Source organism: Macaca fascicularis, chromosome 13, assembly GCF_037993035.2.
Source record: "Macaca fascicularis isolate 582-1 chromosome 13, T2T-MFA8v1.1".
In the NCBI taxonomy this organism is placed as follows: domain Eukaryota; kingdom Metazoa; phylum Chordata; class Mammalia; order Primates; family Cercopithecidae; genus Macaca; species Macaca fascicularis.
Window position 1 is genome coordinate 112,438,390 of NC_088387.1, and position 27,007 is coordinate 112,465,396.

Genomic DNA, 27,007 nt, shown 5'->3' on the forward strand with positions numbered 1-27,007 from the left:
GGCTGGGAGGGAGACTTGGTCAGGTGAGCAGCCAGCCAGCAGGAGCCTCCTTCAGAGGAAGATGTGGGTTTATTTATCTCTCTTGCTCTTTCCTATGCGGAAAGCTCTTCACTGCTGCTCAGCCCTGGAGAGGCGGGAGAGGGGCAAAGCTCCCCCCAACCCCACAACCCCTTGCAAGTGATTGCTAATATTTATCATGTGTTTGCCAAGTGCCAGGACAATGCCAAATACCTCAAAGGTGTTAGCTCATTTTATATTTGCAGGAACCCTAGGAGGCAAGTCCAGTTTCCAGATGAGGGACGTTCAGGTGCGGAAGGAGTAGCTGTCAAGGTCACGCAGCAATGCAGGTGAAGTCGGTGGCAGGACTAGATATAGAAACTCCTGTTTTGGCACAATCCACACTCCATTCCTCACCCCGCCCCCAACACTGCATTCTGCTGCAGGGCCAGGCCGTGCCACTGAGAGGTCACCATCTGTAGCACCTGCCTGGCTGCCTTGAGGTCTAGAGTCCTGGGACTGTGACAGGACCAGGTAGGTACCAGCTGGGAGGCAGGCCATCCATAAAGACCTCATGGGTGCTGAGCAGGCCTCGCTGGGCATGGAAAACAGCCCTCCCTACTGCACCACGGGTCACTGTTGTACCTGGGGAGGGATGAAATCCAGGTGTGTTATACTCACGGCACATCTCAATGCAGACTCATCACGTTTCAAGCGTTCAATAGCCACGTGTGCTTAGTGGCTACCATATTAGACAGTGCATTTTGAAATGAAATTTCAAAATAAAATTTTAATAATAAAGGCTCAGGAAAAGCAGGTAACCTTCCCAAGGTCACGTAACTAGAAATGGCAGCGTTGAGGTATGAACCTTGCCTGTCTGACACCAAACCTGGGCATTGCCCACTACCCCACACAACCAGGGGCCTCAGGGTGCAGATCTGGGCGTGGTTTGGAACATCGCATCCTGCACAGCCTGGGCAGGGGGGCTGCCTGCTGACTTCCAGCTCATGACTTCTTCCGGTTATGAAGATGGCACTCAGGGGGTGCAGGGTCGGGTAGGGAGGCAGAAGGATGCAGTCTGTGTGTCCTGTAGGGAGGACTTGTACCCAAGAAGCCAAGGGAGCCCTAGCAGTTGAAGCTGTAACCCAGAGACAATCAGTCATTTTCTGCCACTCATTTCTGTCTCAGCAAAGCCCACCTAGCTGCAGGGCCCAGCCCTCCCCAGGAAAGCCAGGAGCGTGCTGTTTCCAAACTCCCAATATTTGCTGTCCTTGCAAACCAATAAGGTCGCAGCCTGCAAAGAATGCTGATGGAATCGATGGCAACTAAGGGTGACTTTGAAAAAGAACAGGAGCACTGCTGAAACAGCTCACTCAATGACAGGGACATCAATGAGAGAACTAGAGAGGGATCAATACCCTGAAGGTGAACCGTTTGCAAACTAGAACCACTATTGAGCAACTGACAAGCCAGCCTCAGAAATGGGCATCCATGTGAACATAAAGGGAGGTGCTTACAAGCTCCCCAAACCATCTTTTTTTTTCAAGCAGAAAATTCTGCTTATGCACATGTAATGGAAGTCTCTTTACCAAATCATGAGTCTCTTTGATTTTCGGAGTTTCAAAAGAGATCCTGGCTTCCTTTGACCTGAGTATCATTTCACGAACCACTTCAGGTGTCAATAAATAAGAAATGGCTTCAGGTCTGAAGGGCCTGCTTTACACACATAGTGCAAGGGTCTGGAACCAGAGCCAGGACTGGGAAATTTAGAGATCTGGATTCAAGTCTTGGTTCAGACATTAACCAACTGGGAGCTCTCAGATACCCCATTTACCTAGTCTGAGCTGCAGTTTCCCCTTCTATAAAGTGGGTCTGGATGACGTGTGGTGTCCAAGGTGTGCCCATTCCTTAGTGGCAAGGGGGAATAAGGATTGCTGGGAAGATTCGAAGAAAAATATCTCACATAGAGAAGGAGCTTAATAAGTGATTGTAAATTGAATGAAGGTAATAGGTAAATTCTAGATCCCTCTGAGCTCCATTTACCATTTTTTGTGTTCTCACTCCCACCCACCTCCTCTGCCCCATCTCTCACTATCCCTGCCTGGTACTTGAAGTTCCCAACGTTATCTCCCTGTTTGTGTCTTCCTGAGCACGCTGTTTTTCATGTATGACTGTCTTTGCATATGCCGTTTCTCCTGCCTAAAACTCCCTTCCATCCTGCACTGGCTTGCCTAACCCTTATTCATTCTTTAAAACCCAAGGTAAGTGTCATTTACTCCTGACCTCCCTTCCTGTACGTTATGAGTGAGTTTCCATCCCCAAACAGCATTGTTCTCTTCTTCTCTGGGGCTGCCTCAGCACTGTGGAGACTTTTTTCCCTGTGTGTAGAGAATTGTACTGTAATTGATTTTTATCTCTACTGAACTGGGACTCCCCAAGGGCAGGGACTCCTTGTTCCTCATTGTGGCCCCAGCCTGGGACCGTGCTCAGGAAGATGGGTATGGTTCTACCTTGTCCCACAGCACCTTATTCCTCTGAGGAGGCCCGAGGATGTGCCGGACATCCTATCTCGGGGGGCTTTGCTCCCCTGAAGAATCCAGGCTTTCCTATATCTGAGAGATCCCTTCCCCAAACGCTCCCCAGAGATACGTTCTCCCTGCAAGTAAACATGAGGCTGGGTCTATGGGGGCTGGGCGCTGGCAAGAGCCTGGTGAGGAGCCCTCTTTGCAGCCAGGACACACCACGCCCACCCTTCCTCTTCTTCCTCCATTGCTGCCATTGTCCATTAAAGCAGCACTGCCCCAGAGGACCAAGGGAGCCGGAGGAGTAGACAGGTTATAGGGAGTTTCCCTCTACCCATTCCCTCTCCTCCCCTCTAGCTCTCTTTCTCCTTTAAAAAAACATTTGTGGACACCTTACCATGGGATCCATGGTTACTTATCACAGTTACTTGGGATACAGAAGCCATCGTCACAGGCCCTGCCTTGGGAGAGCTCAGGCGCCAGTGGGAGGAAGCACAGAAGGAAACCTATGGTTGCAAGGGAGGGCAGGAAATGCAATGCTGAGGTCCACCAAGTGCCAGCATGCAATGAGACAGCAAGGGGCAGGGCGAGGGCAGACACTGTGCAGATGGCTGAACAGGGGAGGGAGCTTCAAGAACAGCCTGCACCCTTGGTGGGCTGCCTCTGCCATGCCTCTTCTCTGGATGTCTCCTGAACCTTGCAAAAGCACTATGGTGGGCAGTCGTGGCCCTGGGGTCAGGGCTGTTTGGAAAAGAGTCGGAGAAAATTTAGAAGAGGAGAACCTTGGTCTTAAAGGATGAGTAGACTCTTGTCAGTAACAAAGAGCAGGACATTCCAGGTAGAGGGAAGAGCATGAGGCAGGGAGGGAGGAGGGCGGAGGAGGGGCTGGAGAGCAGGAGGACTGCCAGAGACAGCGGAGAGGTGGGCAAGAACCAGGACTGGGGGCCTGATGCCACGCTCAGAGGTTTAATTATCCTGGGCAGGTGGACAGCCATGGAAGGGGTGCACATGCGGGGGTGACATCATTCTGCCTCTCCTTCTACTTAGGTCCCCCAGAACCTCTAGGCTCTCTGTAGGTAGAGCCACAAACACTACTCACATGCCATGTGTTGAGTTTCTCAGCCTCCTGAGGCCTCCTCAGGATTAGCCCCAGAAGCAGCCAGCTTCAATCTCCTGAAGTAGCCACGTCCTCGCACAGCTTTCCTCACTGGGAACCCATTGATGCAGCTCTCCAGTGCATCAGGTCCGAATCCCCACTGCCAGGAGTGACAGTCAAAATACCTCACCTCCGACCCAACGACCCGACCCAACGTGGCAGAGTCCCAGAAGCAGCAGAGCTGGAGGCCCCCACCCACCACCCCCAGGGCTGGGCCAGGGATTAACCCTTTCATTGCTAGATCAGGGTGTGGAGAATTTATAGGGTTCCAGGAAAGAATGGGAGCGACAGGGGGGCACTCATGATGCTTGGGGGCAGCCAATCTTTACTCATGAGAGCAGCCTATTTCAGTATGTTCACAACCCACACACCTGTCCGGGCCACACACCGTCCACGTCAGCCCTTAGGTAAAGACCTGGAAGAGATGCTTCCTGAAGTCCCTTCCAGCAAGGACAGGGAGGCCCCTAATCCAAGTGACGGAGGGCTCAAGTGAGACTAAACACGACTTTGAACTGGAAGGCACTTTTGTTGGTCAGTTACCGTAGCGCAGTTACTTCTGCGCTAACCAAGAGAATGACTCTGTACTCGAAACTCTGGTCAGTGATGAAACTCACTTTCGAAGAACTTTGGAGTACGTGATGGTTTTCCTGCCTATGGTTTTTCACAAAAGCTGCCAGGAGCCTAGAATTCTGCACCGGGAAATACAGACAAATACTTGCTGTCATCGGAAACCTGTAAAACCGCTCACCAAGTGAAGAGCATGTGTGAACAGGGTCTCTGATGAGACATTGGTCCCTGCAATGCCTGCTGGATACTCACTTTTCAATCATCATCAGCTGACTACACAGGAATCCGGGCAGACACGCATGAAAACGTGCAGCATGCACTGATCACAGGCAGCCCCGAGTGGTGTCTCACTTACTTGAAACAAGGAATTAGGCCTGGCAGGTGACTAAGTTGGAATTTCTGAGGTTAACGATCTAGAATAAATAATGTGTGCTACAAAAGATGCTCGAAATTAATATTTATTGAATATCTACTACACATTCACTCTGTTAGGTGCTGGGAGAGACACAAACACAGTCTCTGCGCTCAAGGTGGGGAACTACCATGGCACATGGTGAACAATAAATTGCTTTTCAACAACACTGAAAAATGTAAAGGACCCTAAAACTATAGGGTGATACAGAACCTCAAGCCTCACAACCAAAGTCACTTCAAAATAGATGTTAAACTTCATGAACAATTTCTAAACACAACTTGAAGCTTTTTCCATCAACAAATATTTGACTCTTACCAATCAGTCAATTGGGTATGTGCCTAGCCCTGTGGATTGTTGTCTACAAAGTAAATGATTTTAAACTACATACTGCGAAGAAGAAAAACACATGGGTTCTCTCTTAGGTAGGGAGCACTTAGCGCTGTGGGAACAGTCCAGGCTAAAGCCGTTTCCTATTGTGTGGGTTTCCAAGATGCCTCCAATCCATGCACCTTCACTCTAGCACCTGTGTCTCTTCTCAGTCAATAGAGTTCACATTGGCCCACTCTGTGTTTCAAATACAGATGTCAGCCCTGCACCAAATCACAGCCCAGCAGCCCCCTCAGAGCTCAGAGGAGTCCCTCAGCCTGGCCTCCCACAGGAAAAGTCCCAATATCTGAGGCTCTAGACAAGATTCTGTACCCAGAACATAGCTTTCAAGAGGGCACCCAAAGGGGAGCTCCGAGTGGCAAGGAAGGCTCTGAGGCTCAGAGATAGGGGGCAGAGGAGCTTCAGGGAGGGGTCTATGGCCTAAGAGAGGAGAGAGAAGAGGGTCTCACCCCTTCTCTACCTCTAGTGCGCCCAGATTCAGAGGAGATGTTGGCATCATGGGGGCAGAAAAGGAAACAGCACAGCTGCTAACGAAGACTAGACAGGGTGATTTGGGGCCAGAGTAAGTTGGGAGAAGTGAGAAAGAAAGAGAATGAGGCTGGCGGAAATGTCACACTCCAGAAAAGCTGAGGCTTAGCCTACAGGGATGGGGGAGGCCCCGCAGGGAGGGTGGGACACTCTCTTCAGAACAACCAGGAATGGACAGTTTCATCTCCCTCTCAAGAACAACTGCAGGCCGGCGCGGTGGCTCACGCCTGTAATCCCAGCACTTTGGGAGGCCAAGGCATGTGGATCACAAGGTCAGGAGATCGAGACCATCCTGGCTAACATGGTGAAACCCCATCTCTACTAAAAACACAAAAAAATTAGCCGGGCTTGGTGGCGGTTGCCTGTAGTTCCAGCTATTTGGGAGCCTGAGGCAGGAGAATGGCGTGAACCCGGGAGGCGGAGCTTGCAGTGAGCTGAGACGGCACCACTGCACTCCAGCCTGGGCGACAGAGCAAGACTCCGTCTCAAAAAAAAAAAAAAAAAAAAAAAAAAAAAAAAAAGAACAACTTCAAAGCGCAGGGCGTCAGGGCTGAATGAGTCCTTGGAGATAATGATGATGATCAGTGTTATCATAACAGACAACAGCAACCACTGTGAACTGAGCACTCACTGTTGGTCACATGCTGCGCAGGGCTTTACACAAAGCATCTCATTTAATTCTCACAGCAACCACTGTGCTAAAGAGGAAACAGAGATGCAGATAAGTTAAGCCACTCTCCCAGGGTCACCGAGTTCGTGGCAGACTGGCCTGGAACCCGGGTCTTCTGATCACTTCAGATCCTGTGTTTAGTCAGCTGTCTTTTGAATGCAAGCTTCAGATAATTCTTCTTAGCACAGGAACTGTTCTGAATTGTCATTGCACATTTCATGACCATAAACTACTTTCGTAAATGATTTCTCTTTTATGAAATGGATTAGAGCATGCAAACTTGCCCTAAAGTCCTCTCACACATCTTATGGGAATGATATGGGAGGATGTCCTTCACCTTCTAAATAGCCTGTAATTTTGAAATATTTATGAATTGATAGGGTCAGAAGATTATTTAAAACTCCTGTACGATCATAATCGCCTCTCTGTCTCACACAAGAATGGGTGTGGGGGTTAACATCATGAAAATAAAATAGAAAAAGATGCCTCGGGCCAAGTACAGTGGCTCACGTCTGTAATCCCAGCGTTTTGGGAGGTCAAGGTGGGCGGATCACTTGAGGCCAGGAGCTCAAAACCAGTCTGGCCAAGATGTCGAAATCCTGTCTCTACTAAAAATACAAAAATTAGCTGGGCATATGGCATGTGCCTGTAGTCCCAGCTATTCAGGAGGCTGAGGCAGGAGAATTGCTTGAACCCAGGAGGCAGAGGTTGCAGTGAGCCCAGATCATGCCACTGCACGCCAGCCTGGGCAACAGAGTGAGACTCTGTCTCAAAAACATAAATAAATAAATAAAAATAAAAAGATGTCTTGGAGTGACCTTGGATGCCTCTTGACTTCTGCATCTAATCAATATCTCTGCAATCTCTCTCGTCGCCCTCCTGCACACACTCCCCCAACCCACTGCCACTGTCATCGTCACCTCTGGAGTTCTCTGCAGTCGCCTCCTACCCCAAATCCTCCAACCTATCCTTTACAATGTAGCTGTGGGGACTTTTCTTAAAAATCCCAGCAGGTGGCCCTCGGGCTTAAAAGCGTTGATGATAGAGACAGAAAGTAGGATGGTGGCGGTTGCCGGGAACTAGGGTGAGGGGAGCATGGGGGGTGAGTGTTAAATGGGTGCAGAGTTTCAGTTTTAAAAGATGAAAGAATTCTGGAGATGGATGGTGGTGCTGGCTGTACAGCATTTTGAATGTGTTTAATGCCACTGGACTGTACACTTAAAAATGGTTTACATGGTAAATTTTATGTTATGTATATATACCACAATAAAAACATCAATTTAAAAAGTATCTGATGATTTCTAATGGTCTCAGGATACAATGTCTTTTCCTCAGGGAGATACTCAAGGTTCCTAAGAATGTGGTTTCAGGCAAGGCGCAGTGACTCACACCTGTAATCCCAGCACTTTGGGAGGCTGAGAAGGAGGATCACTTGAGGCCAGGAGCTTGAGACCAGCCTGGGCAACATAGCAAGACCTCTGTCTCTACAAAAATAAGAAAATAAAACAAAATGTAAAACTCAATGGGTTAAAAAAACAACACAAAACAAAAAAACCCAGCAGGTTTTAAAGATTGGGGTAAAAAGAATGTGGTCCCAATCTTTGTTTTTTTTGTTTTGTTTTTTTTAGAGACGGAGTCCTACTCTGTCACCCAGGCTGGAATGCAGTAGCATAATCTTGACTCACTGCAACCTCCACCTCCCAGGTTCAAGTGATTCCCCTGTCTCAGCCTTCTAAGTAGCTGGGATTACAGGCTCCCGCCACCATGCCCGGCTAATTCTTGTATTTTTAGTAGAGACAGGGTTTCACCATCTTGGCCAGGCTGGTCTCGAACTCCTGACCTCGTGATCCACTCACCTCGGCCTCCCAAAGTGCTGGGATTACAAGCGTGAGCCATGGTGCCTGGCCATGTGGTCCCAATCTTTAGCAGCGACCTCATCTCCCACCTCCTTGCCTGCTGCCCACACACACACCATATCCCAACAAATCCGTTCCAAAACTGCCATGCCTTCTCATGACTCCTTGCCCTGTACATGCTGTTCCTTCTCTCTGGGATGCACCTCTCCCTCTACCAATGGCTGGGAACATCTTCAGACCCATTTAAATAAGTCACCTCCTCTGCAAAGCCTTCACACCTCCACACACTTGGCACCCAATGTGACCTTCTTCTCAAAGGCACAGGCCATGTCTTTGTGCCCTAGGTCTCCCCAAGGCCTAGCAGACACTCAGTGAATGTTTGTTAACTGTTTAATGAATATGAGTTTTGTCCTCATCTGGGGGAGCTTGACAAGACCTACATAAATGAAGTTATTCATTTCTAAAAAGTGTGATGCAATCTAGAGGTAGAATCGCATCTTCAACAAGAGGCAGATCTTTGTGGGTCTTGGAGGAGGGCAAGTCTGGGGAGGGAAAAGCCTTCCAGGTAGGGGCATCAATGACAGTAAAGCTCCCCCAACCTTTTCCAGAGAGAGAAACATGAAATCCAGGCTAAGGCTTTTCCCAGGCTCCAGCTTCTGCACACTGTCCAAGCATAGCTTTTGCTTCTTTTTTCTGCCATGTAGACTGGAAACCCAAGTATAACTGCAGGGGATGTGCTATTTTTGGGCTGCCCAGCCTCTGAAGCCCCTTTCTTTGTTGGAAGAATCCCCCACTTTACGAATCTTAGTGGGAAGTGGAGCCCACTTTCCTTTTTGAAAGGTGTACATTCTAGATACTTATTCCCCCTAGCTTATCTTGAACCTTGGCATGGCACGTGACTTGGGCCTGGCCAGAAACCACAGCCAGGATTTTGAATCTGGAGTGAATGATCCAAAGCAGCAGGGACTGTGGAGAATTCCTTTGTGGGGCAGCAGCAAGGCTTGGTGTCATGGATTTCAATGAGAGTAGAGGGTACTGGACTGTGTTGGCATCCAGGTTCCAGGACCTGGTGCCATGGAGTCAGTGCAGCATGCTGTGATGTCTGCTGTTTAGTGGCAGAAGCAACAGGGATCTCCCTGGGAGAGGTCTGCATGGTGATTTGGGCCATGGTTCTAGCTGCACACCCTCCCAGCGCCTGCTCATTCGATAAGCCTGCTTCACCAACATGCCTCACCATCAGTAAGAAGTAATAGTCTTATATTTCAATCCACTAGAGTTGGTTTCTTTCATTTGCAAATAAGGACTCTGATATAGTAATTAATACAGACCAAGCTAGGCCCCTGGTCTTCAGGAAAGGGAAAGAAAATATGCATTTTCTGAGCATCTACTAGGTGCTTACTAGTGTTCTAAAAACTTCAGCTAATGTACCTAGATGTGCTTTTTCCCTGGATGCTTTGAGGATCTTGGAGTGATAATCTCATCTGCACTGCCCAGACCTCTGACAGTGTAGGGGCTGTCAGAGCCCTGCTTCATCAACATCACCTCCAGGCCGAGGTTTCAGCATCAGCCTCCAGATCCCAGCCCCGGCAGAGACAGCTTATATGGCAGCTACAACTGCCCAGCAAAGACCCAAGACTGCCTGCTTTGGCCTGGTGAGCTAAGTCCTCATTTCACCGACTTCTTGCATTTTTTATTTTAATGTCTCTCATTTGGTCTCATGTTCTAAATCTCTTGGCTCAAGAAGCAACAAGTTGCTACCTTTTGTCCTCTATTCTAGGAAGTTTGTGTGACAGTTGTAGCAGCTGGATTCCGTCTGAACACATTCCAGCAATTTGCCTGCTGCAGGATCCTTCAGAGTGAGGCTGGCCGCATCAGTCTGGTCAACTGCAGCTCTGAGTTTCAGAACCACAATCAGTGAGTGTGGCTGGGACCGTTTGCATCAATTACAGCAATTGCTGTCCCCAGGCAGAGAGCATCTCATATTAATAGCTGAGTGGGTTGATGAAACTCTGTTTTTTTCCAGCGGTGGCTTTTGATGTAACAAGCTTTTATGCCCTTTGTCTAGATGAATGACGGCCCCAAATATCTTACCTGGGTTTTCCCTGGTTTAAGGAAATCCAGAAGAGAAATCATCCAAATAAATCAGGGTGATTGATCACATTCAAAAGGGTTCTTTTCTCTCTCTGCAAAAGGTTTCTTCACTGGGTTCTCTCAGCTGCCTTCTGGTGCAGTTGAGAATTTGTTTACAGAACTGGACATGACTAAGGAGAAGGAGGGCGGTCAGGGGCTGCCTGGATCTTCCAGCCCCTCCCAGCTAGAGTCACGGGTGCCTCCAGCTGTGTGCTGGAGCCTGGCCAGAGCCTGAAGCTGTCCTGACCAGCAGCCTCAGCTCTGTCCTTTGGGTACTGTGCACTAGCCTATGACTCCTCCTTCCATCCTTTGTGAATTCGTCCACTTGGCCATTGCTTTCCTGGCACCCAGCGTGTCTGCCAAGCACTCTGCTAGGCACTGGGGCTACACAGGCAAATCACACGGATGTAGCACCCCCTCTCTGAGATACCTTCAGCTATTGGACAAGTGGACCAGAGGAAGCAACATCAAATAACTACCTGCTTGGGGAGTCCAGGATGGGGGCACTCACCTAGCTGAGAGGGGCTCAGAGCCCTAGAACACCCCAGGGAGAAAGTGCCATTTCCTCGAAGACCTGAGAGATGAGCGGGTAGCCAGGGGAAGATGGCAGCAGAGCAAAGCCCAGAAGAGGCTGAAGCAGAGAGAAGGAATGGAGCCAGAAGAGAAGACAGACAGGAGTCAGGGAGCTCCTCACCAGCCTTCCTCCCTGGAGCTTCCTAACAACCCTGTGGGCTAGGACTCTCACTACCATCACCCCCATTTTATAAATGGGGAAACTGAGGCACAGAGCGGCCAGCTGACCTGCCCAACGTCACATATCTCGTGAGTAGTGCAGCCATGATTTGAACCCAGGTCATCTGGCTCCTGAGTCCAACCACCATGCTGAGCTGCAGCTGAATAACGGTGAAGGGTTTTAAGTCACAAAGCAAAATGAAGGTCACACTTGCGTTTTTTTTGTTTTATTTTGTTTTGTTTTTGAGACGGAGTCTCGCTCTGTCGCCCAGGCTGGAGTGCAGTGGCTGGATCTCAGCTCACTGCAAGCTCCGCCTCCCGGATTCACGCCATTCTCCTGCCTCAGCCTCCCGAGTAGCTGGGACTACAGGCGCCCGCCACCTCGCCTAGCTAATTTTTTGTATTTTTTAGTAGAGACGGGGTTTCACCGTGTTAGCCAGCATGGTCTCGATCTCCTGACCTCGTGATCTGCCCATCTTGGCCTCCCAAAGTGCTGGGATTACAGGCTTGAGCCACCGCGCCCGGCCCACACTTGCGTTTTTTACAGAGCTCCTCCTGCTGAAGGGGTTGAGGGTAGCACAGCGAGTCTCCCAGCATGTCCTGGGCTTTTAAAGTGCCCCATGTGCTTGGTGCTGAGCTGGTTAGGGCAGGAGGAGGAGAGGTAGAAGAGTCCTCTGCACCACAGCTGCCTGGCTCTCCTGGCCGGTCACATTCCAACTTCGTATCCAGATCCACCTTTTCGGGAGTCAGCCCCGTCCAAACGAAACTCCAGCACAAGGAGAAACACCTGTGCCTTCCTCCCTTCCCAGGGGCCCCTCCAAGGGCAGCAGGAAGGATGGAAACACAGATTGGCATGACCTCAGTGGCTGTCCCCACAGGGGTCCCTTTCACTCCATAGCCTTCTGGTGCCTGAGCCCACACTCATGTCTCCCTTCTCTCAACTCCCATAGCACTTATTGTGAGAAGCACACAATCAACTCCTGTGTGCATTGTTCTCTAGCTGTTTTGTGGTCATTCATCTCTTCAACTATCTCGAATTGTCTGGAGATGAGTCATAATTAGGGAGATGATTATGTACCAAAACTTAAAAAAATCCCAACTCTCATATATGTCCAGAGAGAGACAGAGAGAGAACGTATATGTCTACGTATAATATGAAGCATAAAAATACGAAACATAATGACCATTTTTTTGTGATGATTAAGGCTAATTGCCGCGTACCTAGGGCCTGCCTGGGACATATGGGCCATGTACCTCGACACTATTTGGCCCTGGCCTCTCCAGCTTTTTTATGAGCTCTTTATGGGTTTGTCATCTCTGCCTTGTCCACTGATTGCCTTGCATAGACCATAGAAATGGGCTCCCCAAAGCCCTAGCTGTCACTCTACTCAAAGTCATCTGCGGAAATGTGGAGTAGATTTCAGAGGAAGTGTCGGGAATAATTCTGCTCCCACCTTCTAAGTAGCCACTTCTGGACTGCTGTGGACCCGGAAACCTGGTAACTGAACAACTTGCAACTGAAGAGAAAGGGGATTTTCCCTGCGTTTGCTGGCCTCCAGGTTAGGCACCCACCTCTGTGCTCTCAGTCAAGCTCCTTCTAAGCACAGACTGTGTCTTAATCATGCTGGAAACCCCAGCCCTTAGGACAGCATCTGGCAGGTGGAAGACCTTCAAACATTTTGTGGAATGAATTAGCAGGAAATTGAGTCTGAGCGAGGGCTTGGAGAATGCTCCTCTAAGTCTTGTAAGGGTGAGCATCAGTCTGTGATCTTGCGACAGTTTTCTGATGGCTCAGGGACCTTCTGTGCTGGCTTCAAGGTTCTGGGTACACTCTTCCGAGCAGAGGCAATCCTGTATCTATTGGAACATCTGCTGAAGACATAGCTCTGCCTTGTGTGCTTTCCTCCTGTGGCTTTACTATTCTAGTGACTCTGCATATGGTTGGGCACATAGTAAGCACACAAGGCCAATGGTCAGTGTTATTGGAAACGCATCCTGAATGGTCTGGATCCAGTCTCCAAACAAGCCTTCACTGAATGCCTTCTGTGGCCCAGTAAAGTCACCAGGGACATGCAGGTCAGATGTAACTTCTCCCACTGGGAGGTAGCAGTCTGATGGTGGTAGTGGGAGAGGACGGGAACCATGTAGACAATTAAAGGGAACAGACAAGGGACAAGGATGCACCTCTTTCGCTGCTGGATGTGTTGAGCATAGAAACAGAGCCTTCTACATGAAAATAAAATCAGCCTCTGACTCACGGGTAGATACATATTCAGCCGCCCACCAGCCTCAAATAACTAAACATTGTTCCCAGGCCAGCAAACACCGGAGCTTCTGTCTTCCACTGCAGGTAGCACAGATTCTTGCTTGTTGTAATAGAAGATTGAAATCAGACAGACCTGTTTTTAAGTCTTAACTCTAAAGTTTACCAATTGGGATAGGTAATTTAACCTCTCTGAGCATCAGTTTAGTCAGCCAGTGGGAACTACAATAGCTAAGTTTACCCAGCTGTTGAGCAGTCACCGAATACAAGATTTAAAAACAAACAAACAAACAAAAAAAACCCTTACCCTCAAGAGGCTCATGGTCCGGTAAGGGAGAGAAGAGAGACTGGTATGTTGCAGACACACATTAAAAGCTATTAAAAGATATCCATATCTGACCAGGCGTAGTGGCTAACACCTGTAATCCCAGCACTTTAGGAAGCCAAGGTGGGCAGATCACCTGAGGTCACGGGTTCAAGACTAGCCTGACCAACATGGTGAAACTCCATCTCTACCAAAAATACAAAAATTAGCCAGGCGTGGTGGCATGTGCCTGTAGTCCCAGCAACTTAGGAGGCTGAGGCAGGAGAATTGCTTGAACCCGGGAAGTAAAGGTTGCAGCGAGCCGAGATCATGCCACTGCACTCCAGCCTGGGCAACAGAGTGAGGCTCCAAAGAAAAGAAACAGATATCCATATCATTTGTTGGGTAAAAAAAAGGTTACTAAATGCATTCAATAGAATACACACATGTATTTATATGTATGTGTATGTGTGTAGAGAGAGAGATTTATTAAAAGGAATTTGTTCACACAGTTACGGATGCTGGCAAGTTCAAAACCTGCAGGCCAGCAGGATGTAGATCCAGGAGAGCTCATGTTCCCTTTCTAGTTCTAAAAGCATCTGCGGGGGACACAGGAAGGGCCGGCGCTTCGGATGGAGTCTGAAGGCAGTCTGCTGGAAAGTTCCCTCTTGCTCAAACAAGGATGCTTTTTGTGTTCTTTTCAGGTCTTCTGACTTGATGAGGCCCACCCATATTAGGGAGTGCAAACTGCTTATTCAAAGTCTACTGATCTAGGCCAGGTGCAGTGGCTCACGCCTATAATCCCAGCACTTTGGGAGGCTGAGGCAGGTGGATCACTTGAGGTCAGGAGTTCAAGACCAGCCTGGCCAACATGATGAAACCCCGTCTCTACTAAAAATACAAAAATTAGCCAGGCATGGTGGTGCACATCTATAATTCCAGCCACTCAGGAGGCTGAGGCAGGAGAATCGCTTGAACCAGGGAGGTGAGGGCTGCAGTGAGCCAAGATCACACCACTGCGCTCCAGCCTGGGTGACAGAGTGAGACTGTCTCAAAAAACAAAACCAAAAAAACCACCACCAACAACAAAGTCCACTGATTTAAACGCTAATCTCATCCAAAAACACCCTCACAGAAACACTCAGAATAGTGTTTGACTAAGTATCTGGGTATTGTGATCCACCAAGTTGACACATACAACTAACCATCACCTTGAACAAAGTGAATAAAGTTTCAAACTAAGGAATATGTAGAAAGACTTCCTTGACCAGGCTCCCTTGATTTCCCCATCTATCTGTGACTCTGCGAAACCTCATTTAGCACCCACAGGCCAGGTGGGGGCAACTCTTTATCTGCCCACTGCACAGAAGCACCAATAGTAATTATATGAAGATTTTGGATGAAAAGTCCCACTCAAATGTTTGCTTGTCACTACACTAGCTGCCATATGGCAGGAAAGGAAGAAGTTTCTGGCGATCCACTGGTCTGAGTAAATAAATCACTGAAACAATTTATGAGAGTGAGCTCAACCAGGTCTCATTCATTCTGAAATGTACATGGAATGCAGCCATTCTGTAGACCATTAACTGCACTAATTACAACAATGATTCAAGAGATAAGCTTTCACTAAACATTTAATAAAGTTCTAAGGTTCCTTGCAGCTGGATAGCATCCCCCCAGTGCTGTACCCCATCCCCAAGCAGAGGGAAAGAAGGAAAAAAGAAAATGCTATTTACTGAACACTTGCTATATGCTCAGCATTTTCCTATGTGACAGTTCATTTAATCTCCAAACAACTCTTTGATGTTGCGATGATGATGATGATGATGATGATGATGATTTTTGAGACAGGGTCTCACTCTGTTGCCTAGGCTGGAGTGCAGAGGTGCAATCATGGCTCACACCAGCCTCAACCTTCTGGCCTCAGGTGATCCTCCCATCTCAGCCTCCCAGGTAGCTGGGACTGCAGGTGTGCGCCATCACGCCCAGATAACTTTTATATTTTTTTGTAGATACAGGTTTTTGCCATGTTGCCTACACTGGTCTGGAACTCTTGGGCTCAAGCAATCCACCATCTCAACCTCCCAAAGTATTGGGATTACAGACATGAGCCACTGTGCCCAGCTGGGATTATTTTTCCAGATTACAGATAGAGGGAACTGAGTTTCACAGAAGATCAAGGTATCCAAGCTCAAATCACATATAAATAGCAGGGCTGGATTTTAGGGTCTTCTGGCTCCATGTTAATGTGCTCCTTTTTGTTCCAGGAGTTTCTTCATACCAGGTAACTTAGAAAAAATAACAAGAACTTCATAAATAAGGTAATAATTTCTCAGTACTCCCTTTGCTAGCTGTCTGTTCCCTGCACTTCTTCCCAGTATGTTGGATGTGATGCTTAACAGGTTTCATATTTACTAGGGAGAAACTCTTAGAAGACAGAGGCTGGTCTGATCTGTCCTAGGTTCTCTGCAGCACCTAGCAGAGATCTGGGGAGACTTGGTGAGGCAGCCTCAGCAGTGGTTAAAAAGATGGGCTTTGGCACCCAAACTGCATGGGGTCCGTATCCAAGTTCTGCCGCTCTCTAGCTGTGTGGCCCTGTACATCATGCTTGACCACCCTGTGCCTTCATTTCCTTGTCTGTGAAATAGAGACGGTGAGCATAATAACACCTACTTTGTAGTGGCATTAAGCAGATTGGATAAGTTAATTCTCGCTAAAAGACTTAAAATAGTGCTTGACACATGCAATCACTCAACACACATTAGTTCTTTCTGTGTCCAGGGACTTCAAGTTCCCAGAGCCTTATTTCTCTCCAACCCGAGTTCTTTCAGGCACAGAAGCCTTTAGCTATGCAGAGGGTCCTCTGAATCTTCCTAAAATGCAATTTTATACTGCATCATTGGTTGGAAGCAGTTTTTACCCATGATTCTAGATGATTGCAACCAGATGAGTTGGTGTTCAATAAATATTTGATTGAATGAAAGCAGAAATTTCAGAGACTGACGTACAGAAAGCAGCAAAAACTTGCCCAAGGTCACTGGGGGAGACGGCAGCACAGCCTAGACTTTCTGACAAAGAATTTAGTGTGCTTGCTCCTTCTGGTAGCACCTCTCCCTACCACAGAGGTCCCATCCCCTGACGATTTCCTCTCCAGGGTCTCTATCCCCCATCCACCTCCACTGGCTTCTCCCCTTGCCCGGGTTGCCTCTAATTTTGGTGAGCTTGAAATTCACTGGTCATACAGAAGGCATTTTATCTGACCTTCCACATGCAAATTCTTTCCATTGGGATTTCTCGGTGTCCAGCTCCACCCCAGCCCACAGGGCCATAAACACTCATGTGTCTGCAGTGGGGCCCCAGGGATTCCAGAAATAACAGCAGGGCCCTCCATTAGAAGGCTGGAACATAGTAAGGCATTTCTGCGTTAAGACACAGGCCCTTTCCAATCCAGGCCGCTCCTGTCTGTCAAAGCACAAAGCAACCTTTACAAGTCAGGACAGGGAGGGGCAGTCAAGAGGGAGTCTGAATTTCTGGAAAGTCGGCACCTTCTCCTCCCATCTGTCTGCACTCTCAGATCTCCCATTCTAGAGATTCTCCGGATTCGCTCAGGTCTCCACCGAGAATGGGAAATTCTTTCTTGCCTGTGGCATTCTTGGGCCTTCTATGATCCATTCTCCCTAGACCTGCTGGAATCGGGATCATAGCAGCGTGAACCCAGAGGGCAATTCGCATCTTAAGATGGCACAAAGGCCACTCGCCAGACGGGCAGGACAGCCACCCTACCTGGATGGAGTTAGGGGACTGGAGTGCCAAGAGAGACAGGAGTGGTTTAAAAGGAAAGGGAGCTGCCAGGGATTACCCTGAATGGGAGGGGCCTGGGGAAATCTTTCTCACTTCAGCAGGGTGTTCCCCAGGACGAGAAAATCAGAAATCGACATCCAGGGAGAGGATTTCGGCTTTTCAAGTGTGCTCTTACAAATAATACCAGAAACAAAAAGCGTGTGCGCATGTGACAATGATGTGAAAAATTATGGATTTAGATGCATAACCTGGAAAGCCTGAAAGAAACATAAAAATTGCTTTTTTGCGGGGAGCGATGTTATGGGCAGGGTTTTTGTGGGGGGGGTGGGAAGGGGTGGTTCTAGGTGTTTTCCTGCAGATTGTGCTGAATGTCATTTCCCATTTTAAAGAAAACCACAATACTTGGCATTGTCACAGAGACTCGCCTGGATCTTCTGGGACCTACCTTTTCACAAGGGAAGTTTTTGTTTTAGGGTGCCCATCTGAAAACCTGAATTTATCACGTACGTGCCATACTGAAGCCACTGTCTCCAGGAATCAATTATTCTTTAATAGGGATGCGGTTTGCTTAATTCCCAGCCCTAATGGCAACGTGATTAAGGTCTGGGTTTAGTATCTTGGGATCCAAACCTTTGTCACAGATCGGAAGGTGGAGGAAAGAAAGGCCCCTGTGCTCCCAAACAGCTGAATATGTCACCCTCCAGTTCAGACTCGGCCAGAGACCTTGAGATGCAATGCACCATCCGCACCGGGAGACGTGGTCGCCGCTTCGGAGGTCGTGCGCGCCTCTGGGTCTCGTGCCGCACCCAGAAGTGCCGGGGTGGCGGGGAGGCTGAGGGGAGTTGGTAACGGCATCGCCATGGCAACAGTGACGTCCTTTTACCCTGGATCTAATTGGAGGAAACCCCGTGGCCGAAGCTGCAGCCTGCCGGCCAACCGAACTTCCCCGCGCCGACCCACCCTCCTAGCCTCCGCGTTCCCTCCCGCTCCGCCCCCCTCGCCCCCTTCCGCGCGCTCAGTCCTCATTGGCCAGCGGCGCGTCGGGGGGCGGGACTCTCGGGCCAAGCTCGGCGCATCATTGGGCGGCGGACCGCCCCTCGGCTCCGGGGTAGGCTGAGACGGGAGGGTCCTCAGCTAAAGCCAAAAGCAGATCAAAGTGGTGGGACTCGCGTCGCGACCGCGGAGACGTGAAGGTGAGCACCTGGGTCGGCCCGCGGGCATCCAACGGCCGCTCTGGGCTTGAGGGCCGGGCGGAGGTGCCGCCCTCGCGAGCAGCCGGCTGTCGATTCCGCTCCCCTCAGGGACGGCTCCGGGCGGGAAGGTGCGGGGCCAACGGTCGCTTCCATCTTGGGCCGGCCGGGCGGGGGTGGCGGGAGCGGTCGCGGCTCGGGCTCTGTGCGCGCGGGGCCTTCGCGCCGCCCCCGCCTCCTCCCGTCGCGGGCCGCGGCCTCCCCGGGCGCCCGGCGGGGGCGGGGGCGGGGGAGAGGGAAATTCAAGCGGCCGCATGTGCGAGAGACAAAAGCGGGCGGCGGGCCGCATTGTCTGACGGCGCTCCCTCCCTGCTTTTTGTTCTCGCCTCGCCGCCCCGCCCCTCCGCAGCTCTCGAGGCTCCTCCCGCTCCGGGTCGGCGCTCTCCCTCGCTCTCCTCGCCCTCCGCCCCGGCCCCGGCCCCGCGCCCGCCATGGAGAAGACTGAGCTGATCCAGAAGGCCAAGCTGGCCGAGCAGGCCGAGCGCTACGACGACATGGCCACCTGCATGAAGGCAGTGACCGAGCAGGGCGCCGAGCTGTCCAACGAGGAGCGCAATCTGCTCTCCGTGGCCTACAAGAACGTGGTCGGGGGCCGCAGGTCCGCCTGGAGGGTCATCTCGAGCATCGAGCAGAAGACCGACACCTCCGACAAGAAGTTGCAGCTGATTAAGGACTATCGGGAGAAAGTGGAGTCCGAGCTGAGATCCATCTGCACCACGGTCCTGGTGAGTCCTCGGCGCGGGGAGCAGGGGAGGCCTTTTGTGCGATACTTTTCATTGAGAGTTTCGCGGGCACGGAAAGAAAGGTGAGCCGGGGCTTACCGGACTCTGCCGAGGTGGAGGGTTTCAGGTGAGCCCTGGCTTCCCTTCTGTGTGTCTCCGGTTCTAGAGACTCAAGAGGCTGCTTTTCCAAGGATAAGTTCTTTTTTTTTTTTTTTTTCTTTCCCCCAGATGCTGGGTAGCTACCAAACGATGGAACTTGGAAACATCCAAGTAGGTCTCTGCGAGACTGAAAGGCGTTTTCAAGTTTCTTGTGCGGGGAGATCTGTGAGCTCTCTAATGGCTTCAGGCAGTTGAAAGAAGGCGCAGGCACCTTTTTGTTACAGACAATGTAGTAGGGATTTTTTCCCAAACCCAGTAATGGAAACTTACTTCGAAAATCTGAACAGATACTTTATTTTTCAAGCAAGAGTATCTGTTGCGCTCCCCTCCACCCCCTATAAACAGGAGAGGAGGGGAGTTCGGTAAATGTGAAAAGGGCACAGCTCTATCTGAAGAACACAATGTCCTGGTAAATTTCAACATTTAATAACATTTCCTTGCTGTTGCACAGCTGTGCTTAAACACTACTGTTGAAGTGAATTCGTTTCTAGTGTGGAGCGGACAAGGAAAGCTTTCCAGGTTTTGAACTGTCCAGTCTTAGCAAGGACGATTGTTGGGTGGAGTAGGTGGCTGCTGTGATTCACCCTTATTAGTGAGAGAGAACATTTTTAGCTTTGTCATTGCACGGATCTTTTGATCCGTAGGATAAGTTTTTCAAATTGAAATACCAGCATTATATCCAGGAGTGTTTTTAAATGTTTCAGTGCTGCAAAGAGACATTTCTATGAATAAAATAGGAAATAATCCAATATGGTTTGCCTTTCTTTAAGTGTCGCTTTTACGAGAGGCCTACTTATTTTTGATGTGTTTGTGCACATCATATTTTAGGTGGGCTTTGATAGACAAGCATAGTAGACTGGCGATTTTTTCAAAAGGGTGTGGAAGAAATAATTTCTCCCCGGCCCCCTCCTCCACCCCCGGAGCCTTCTTTCTTCATGTCATCAGAATGGTGTGTTCCCCACCCCTTGTTTTAAAAAAAAAAAAAATCCACGAAACTTTTTTAACCTCTTTTTCTAATACGATGACAGGCGATCCGGACAAAATCATGGCTGATGGAAATAACTGGTAAAGGGGGAAAGAAAGTATTGTAGACAGAGTGTGTACTAAAGTGGAGAAAACTTGAGATTATTTACTTTATGAAGTGAAAACTTTGTTGTATTTGTCCGTGTGCTCTTAGCTTCCAGTCCCTGCTTGGCATTGAAGAAACACTTGTAAAAGCTTTTTGGACTGAATTGCCTGTATTAAAAAATTTTGCCAACTTGAAAGTAATGGTAGACTTCAACTTGAGTAACATATGGTAATGGCTATTAACAGCATTATCTGTTACCAAGGGAAGACTCACAAGAATTACATATGTTAAGGTTTTCTATATATGTATTTTGGGTGCTCTCACAGCATATTTCAGTCTCTTTTTGTTCAGTTTTTTACTTTTCAGTTATGTTGAAGCAATTCAGAATCACCACATGATTTTTCTTTTTCTCGAGCAAGGTGACTCTGAGCCGAAGGAATATTCGTTTTATTTTGTGGCTCTTATAAATTCTGATTTTTACGATAGCATTAGTGGGGGAAGAGTTTTGCTTAGTTGATATGTAGCTTGAGAGATAGACCAGGTGACGTTAGAATAGAACTTTCATACAGACCATTTCAATGGGGACAACCCCTGAATTTAGGACAGTCTCTTTTATATACTGAGAAGAAATAGAGTAGTTTAGCTTGATGAATCTGAGACACCAAGGTGTAAATGAAATATTCATAAAATGGCATAAGAAGCTAACTGGGGCTTGGTGGCCAACCTATAAAAAAATATCTTGGGAAAGCACTTTTTCAAGTTGGCAACTGTATTGAGAGCTTTCTGTGTGCCAGGCATTGTGCTCTAAGTAATATGGGGAAGTACAAAACAGAATTGTGGATTTTGCCCTCTGATGATTCATAATTTAGAGAGCATGTGAGAGATACACAAACATAAATAACACAATATTCCCATCAGACAGTTAATGAACACAGTGCTATGTAGTCTGAAGGAAATAGAAACCTTTGAAAAGGCTTCACAAAGATAGGTTTTTGGGGGCTGAACATTGAGGGAAGAGGCTGGCGGAGGTGTCAGGATTAAAGGCCGAAGGAATACCTGAATATCCGGGATAGGGCTTTTTCAGGAAACAATGTGTCAGCATGGCTGGAGCAGAGTTCATGTGTAGAGTTGTTGCAGGAGACAAGCCTGGAAAGGAAGGCAGGAATGATCATTTATAGAAGGTTGGAGTAAGGGGGTTTCTTCATTTGGTTGATGGGAAACTGGAGTTTTTTAAAAGTTTTATTTATTTATTGTAGAGATGGGGTCTTGTTATGCCCAGGCATAACAAGACCCCATCTCTACAATAAATAAATAAAACTTGGGGTCTTGAACTTCTGGCCTCAAGCAGTCCTCATGACTTAGCCTCCCAAAGTCCTGGGATTACAGATGTCAGCCACCACTGTACACATAGCAGCATCTAGAATTCGTGGTTTGAGTGCTAACCAACCAGTCTGTGATCTGAACTGATGGACAAGGAAGTGATAGACAAGTGAACAAGAGTCTGATAATTGATGAGTTAGTAATTTAATAAGGAGTCTAGGAAAGTAGAGTAAAACCTAAAATTTCTGAACATGCATGCTAATACAGGGTTTTCTTTTTTTCCTTTGGTGAACAGGAAGAAAAATTTGGTGTGGAGGAGGTGAGACTTGACTTGATGGTTGTAGAAGACTAGTAGAAGTAACATGAAGGATAGCCAAAATTTTGATAGAAAAGAGCAGATATTCTCAGCCTCTTCTTTCCCTTTCATACAGTAGATTGGGGCAGAATTACTTGAACCATGTATTCAAAATAACTCTGTGAACAACTCTCAACCCTTTTGATAATCATTGTATTGAAAGAGGTTGCTGAACCGTGGAAGCAGAAAAAAAATGTTAAAATCCAAAAGTAAGGAACTATAAGTGGACCAAACTCTCTAAGATGAGAGGAGTTAGAGAAGATTTCATCCAGTTAGAGCTGTCTCTCAGTTTCATTGTAAAACCGAAGACTTTGGGCTAAACTTTCTAAGTCTCTTCCAGTTCTCATAGTTTGGGGCTGTAGGGTAAGTAGGTCCTAGCCATTCTGCTCTGCTCTGACATCCTTCTACCTCTTAAATGAGTAGTTTTTAAAGTCCAAATTGAAGAATGTGAAGAATACATAACAGGTTGAAAACTGGTGACTTCAGCGAAATGGCTTCAGAAAGAAGTGAGGCAGAAGTCATTGGTGATCTTACTGAGTGTTGGGAGGAGCAAAATCTAGGCAAAAAAAAACTGGGCTTTGGCTGTGGTGGCTCATGCCTGTAATCCCAGCACACTGGGAGGCCAGGGCCAGTGGATCAGCTGAGGTCAGGAGTTAGAGACCAGCCTGGCCAACATGGTGAAACCCCATCTCTATTAAAAATACAAAAAAATTAGCCAGGTGTGGTGGCACATGCCTGTAGTCCCAGCTACTTGGGAGGCTGAGGCAGGAGAATCGCCTGAATCTGGGAGGTGAAGGTTGCGCTCCAGCCTGGGCCACAGAGCGAGTCTCTTGTCTGAAAACAAAAACAAAAAACTCTGGGCTTAAATATTACAGGTAAGATGTTTAGGAGTCATTAAGAAGAACTTGGGTATGAGGGAAGGGCAAATGGAAAAAGTTAGAGGGGTTCACAAAGCCCCTCTGGGACTTGGGAACAAAATCTGTCATTTACAAAGTCAGTGACCTTGGAATAAGAACCAGGCAGTTTGAATGTATACAAGATAATTTCTATCTTAAACATCTTATTATCGTCTCCTGTACATCAGTTCTAGTAGAATTTCAGTAAATTGCTTCAGCATAATGCATAAACAAGTTCAGAAACTAAAGTGCATATTATGATTTTTAAAAATAAGAGTCAGTTAAAATAATATGTAGAGAATCTCTGAAAGTTGTCTGTCTTAGTGTAAAAGCTTTGTAACCTTAATTGAGTAATATGCTTGAATTTAGTTGTGTTTAAATTTAATCTCAATAAAAAATGTCTTATGCTGGTCATTATTTTTGAGTAAGACTGATGTTTTTCTTCGTAGTTAATGAATCTGAATGTGATTTTATTGACACAGTGGGAAAGGTATGGACTCTGAATCAATTTTTGAATCATTGCTCCATTACCTTTTAGTTGCATGGACACTGGCAAATTTCTTAATCTCTCAGACTCTCTTTCTTCTGTAAATTGATGATGATGGTGCCTGTTTTTAGAGACTTGTAGTTAGAATAATGGCTCATAATTGACATTTACCAGGCATTCACTGCACACTAAACACTATTTTAAGCATTTTATACTCACTTTGCTCCGCTAAGGTAGGTTGATAGTATTTCTGTTTCACAGTTGAGAATGAGGCATAAAGAAGTTAGTAATGTGGTCAAGATTATAAAGCTAGTAAGTGATAAGAGCAAGGATTTGAACCCAAGTGGCGTAACTGCTTATGACATGGACCACAGTAGGCCCTAAGTGCATGGTAGCTCACTTAAGACCATGGTGTGAATTTCTGTTTTGAGGAATTAGTGCATTTTGATAAATACAAGACATTAATGCTTCTAATGAGGAAGGAAGGTAGATCTGTGATGGGCAAAACTCCCAGTCTGTAATATTGAAGACTTTCTTATACACACAATACTGTAATAAGATTTAAAAACTCATTGACATTGAGGGTTTTGCCTTTAGATTGTAGGCTGCTTAAAGGCAACAGTTTTGGGGAGGGGGGGGAGTTGGGTGTTTTTTTTTTTTTTTTGAGATGGAGTCTTGCTCTGCCACCCCGGCTGGGGTGCAGTGGCACCATGTCAGCTCACTGCAACCTCTGTCTCCTGGGTTCGAGCAGTTCTCCTCCCTCAGCCTCCTGAGTAGCTGGGATTACAGGCATGACCACCATGCCTGACTAATTTTTTGTATTTTTAGTAGAGACGTGCCTGGCCAGGGTTTTTTTTTTTGTTGTTGTTTTTTAAAGAATGAAATGGGCTGGGCACGGTGGCTCATGCCTGTAATCCTGGCACTTTGGGAGCCTGAGGCAGGTGGGTGACCTGAGGTCAGGAGTTGGAGACCAGCCTGGGCAACATGGTGAAACCCTGTCTCTACTAAAAATACAAAAAGTTAGCCTGGCGTAGTGGCGGGCACCTGTAATCCCAGTTACTTGGGAGGCTGAAGTGAGTTGCTAGAACTCGGGAGACAGAGGTTGCAGTGAGCCGAGATTGCGCCATTGTACTCCAGACTAGGCGACAGAGCAAAACTCTTGTCTAAAAAAAAAAAAAAAAAAAGGGTGGAATAGAATATTGTAAGTTTAAGGTTAGATCCGTGTTACCCAACCAGGTGATTTTTACCCACTCCCCACTGCCCCCAGTGGAATTTTGGCAACATCTGGAGACATTTTGGGTTAAGACTTGAGGAAGGAAGGTGCTGCTCATGGCTAGCGGGTAGAGGCCTGAATGCTACTAAACATCATGCGGTGCACAAGACACTCCCCAACAAAGAACCCAGCCCCCCAGTGCCAATAATGCCAAGGTTGAGAACACCTTGGATTAGACCATAAATAAAATGAGCTGTACTAAGTTGTATTGGATTGTGTCATGCTGTCCTTTGATTTCTTCCTAACGTGTTGGTATCTTACCTGAACCTCTTGTCTAGCTAGACTTGTTAGTTTTCCCCTTGTCATTATTTTGTGTATGCTGTTAAACTCTACAGTTCACCTTACTGAAACTTATTCAGTGGGTCCTATTTTTTGTTTGATTTGGTTTGATTTGTTTTTATTTTTGAGACAGAGTCTGGCTCTGTGGCCTGAGCTGTGCCACTGGGCTCACTGCAACTCTGTGGCCTGAGCTGTGCCATCTGGGCTCACTGCAACTTCCACCTCCCGGGCTCAAGCCATCCTCCTACCTCAGCATCCGGAGTAGCTGGGACTACAGGCACTTGCCTGGCTAATTTGTATTTTTTATAGAGATGAGGTTTTGCCGTGTTATCCAGGCTGGTCTTGAACTCCTTGTGAGCTCAAGCAATCCACCCAGGCATGAACCACTGTGTCTGGCCGGGTCCTATATTTTCAAAGTGCCACCTCTTCATAGCTGTCTCCAAAGCCTTGAGATTTGCTCTTTTAAAAACTTCGCACAGACTGCAATTATATTGAAATCTATAAATGCAGTGAAAATTGATGAAGGGCAAATGTACTCCCCTCCATCATAGTAGCTTGGCATATGTGGTGCAGACTTTCTTTTTTCTTTTCTTTCTTTCTTTTTTTTTTTTTTTTGGTGATGGAATTTCGCTTTTGTTGCCTAGGCTAGAGTGCAGTGGCGCAATCTCGGCTCACCTCAACCTCTGCCTCCGGGTTCAGGCAATTCTCCTGCGTCAGCCTCAAAAGTAGTTGGGATTACAGGCATGCACCACTACACCCAGCTAATTTTGTATTTTTAGTAGAGACGAGGTTTCTCCCTCCTGGTCAGGTTGGTCTCAAACTCCCGACCTCAGGTGATCCTCCCGCCTCTGCTTCCCAGAGTGCTGGGATTACAGGCGTGAGCCACTGCACCAGGCCGTGGTTCAGACTTTTAACCCAGTGGTGAACATTTAGGTTGTAAACAGTTTTTCTCCAAACAACACTGGGAAGAAGATCGTTGTTGGCATGCTTTATGCTAGGATTTACTTAGGTTCTTGGAAATGGAATTTCCATATCAAAAGATTTGCGTTTTTTTCCAGATAGCCCTCTGAAAAGCTATGCGTGTATGCTGTCATCAGCAGTGGTTGAGAAGGCCATTCATTTCCTCTAACCCTTTCCAGCACAAGCAAGTTTAAGTCTCATGTAGTTTCATTTAGAACATGGCATGGGATTAGTTGAGTCAAGGTGTTGGTTTGGCAGTTGGGAAATCTGGTTGGCTCTTGGCTGTGTTAATGTTCTCTATTTTTGTCGTTAAGACCAATTTTTGTATTTAGCACTAATTGTTTCCAAGTGGCAACAGAAAATATATCTGAGTTTATACCATTGACTTTCTGGGTATCAAGGGGCTGGTAGAGAGGCATCATTTAAAAGATGTGAAGAGAAGACAAGTTTATCAATTGCTACTTTAATTAAACTCTTAATCCATAGGTAAGTCAGTGATAAATATTTTATGATAAATTACTAGATTTTAAAGCATTGTTTGCATATTGAATATTTAAAGACAAAATGATGATAATACCTAGGACTTCAAAGTAATTGGGGGGATACAGATGAAACAGGAGTGTCTATGAAGTAATATAGTTGCAGCTGGCTTCAATTGGAATTCATTGTACTATTCTCTGTTCTCCTGTGTACCTTTAAAATTTCCCATTATAAGTTTTTCCTCCCCTAGAAATTCCACTCTTAGGTGTTTACGCAAGAGGGAATGATACATGGGGCCAAGACGCATAGGTACAGGAATGTTAATCACAGCTTTATTCTAAGAGCAGAAAACTAGAAATATTCCACTAGCAGGAAAATTGATAAACACTGATGTATATACAAGTGGAATACTACTCAGCATTAAAAAGG

At 47.3% G+C, this 27,007-nt stretch overlaps 2 protein-coding genes and 1 long non-coding RNA gene across 5 annotated transcripts in view; 1 reads left to right on the forward strand and 2 right to left on the reverse strand.

Moving 5' to 3' along the window:
- Positions 1 to 10: 10 nt before the first annotated feature.
- Positions 11 to 10,322, reverse strand: LOC135966884 (uncharacterized). The gene is made up of 3 exons (XR_010580590.1): positions 10,190 to 10,322; positions 7,634 to 7,726; positions 11 to 642 (listed from the first exon to the last, which is right to left on the reverse strand). It is a non-coding gene; the product is annotated as an uncharacterized lncRNA (long non-coding RNA).
- A 4,815-nt stretch (positions 10,323 to 15,137) lies between these two features.
- LOC102116157 (uncharacterized) lies at positions 15,138 to 19,026 on the reverse strand. Of its 2 annotated transcripts, none has more exons than XM_045369817.3 (3): positions 18,530 to 19,026; positions 18,052 to 18,218; positions 15,138 to 15,815 (listed from the first exon to the last, which is right to left on the reverse strand). In XM_045369817.3, the coding sequence occupies exons 1-3, from the start codon at positions 19,009 to 19,011 to the stop codon at positions 15,724 to 15,726; spliced, it is 741 nt and encodes a 246-aa protein (XP_045225752.2). In that variant the 5' UTR covers positions 19,012 to 19,026; the 3' UTR covers positions 15,138 to 15,723. The 2 variants fall into 2 exon arrangements, with proteins under 2 accessions (XP_045225752.2, XP_065383760.1); XM_065527688.1 differs by having other exon boundaries at positions 15,643 to 15,815; positions 17,959 to 18,218.
- The window catches only part of YWHAQ (tyrosine 3-monooxygenase/tryptophan 5-monooxygenase activation protein theta), a 49,511-nt gene continuing 40,947 nt past the window's right edge, over positions 18,444 to 27,007 (forward strand). Inside the window, exons 1-3 of one of the 2 annotated variants that reach the window (XM_074012383.1) lie at positions 18,444 to 18,521; positions 18,928 to 19,303; positions 22,144 to 23,516. In XM_074012383.1, coding sequence (XP_073868484.1) covers positions 19,010 to 19,303; positions 22,144 to 22,200 — 351 coding nt within the window. In that variant the 5' untranslated portion in view covers positions 18,444 to 18,521; positions 18,928 to 19,009 and the 3' untranslated portion in view covers positions 22,201 to 23,516. Of the gene's footprint in view, positions 18,522 to 18,927; positions 19,304 to 22,143; positions 23,517 to 27,007 lie in introns of those variants that run through there. The other variant, XM_005576585.4, reaches the window with a different exon arrangement.

Coding starts and splice junctions, on each gene's coding strand:
- LOC102116157 (XM_065527688.1), bottom strand. CDS start 19,011: ATGGCGGGCGCGGGGCCGGGGCCGGGGCGGAGGGCGAGGAGAGCGAGG. Junction 18,219..18,529: donor ATGCCCGCGGGCCGACCCAG/GTGCTCACCTTC, acceptor TCCTCCAATTAG/ATCCAGGGTAAAAGGACGTC. Junction 15,816..17,958: donor CCTTCCGATCTGTGACAAAG/GTTTGGATCCCA, acceptor ATTTTTTCTAAG/TTACCTGGTATGAAGAAACT.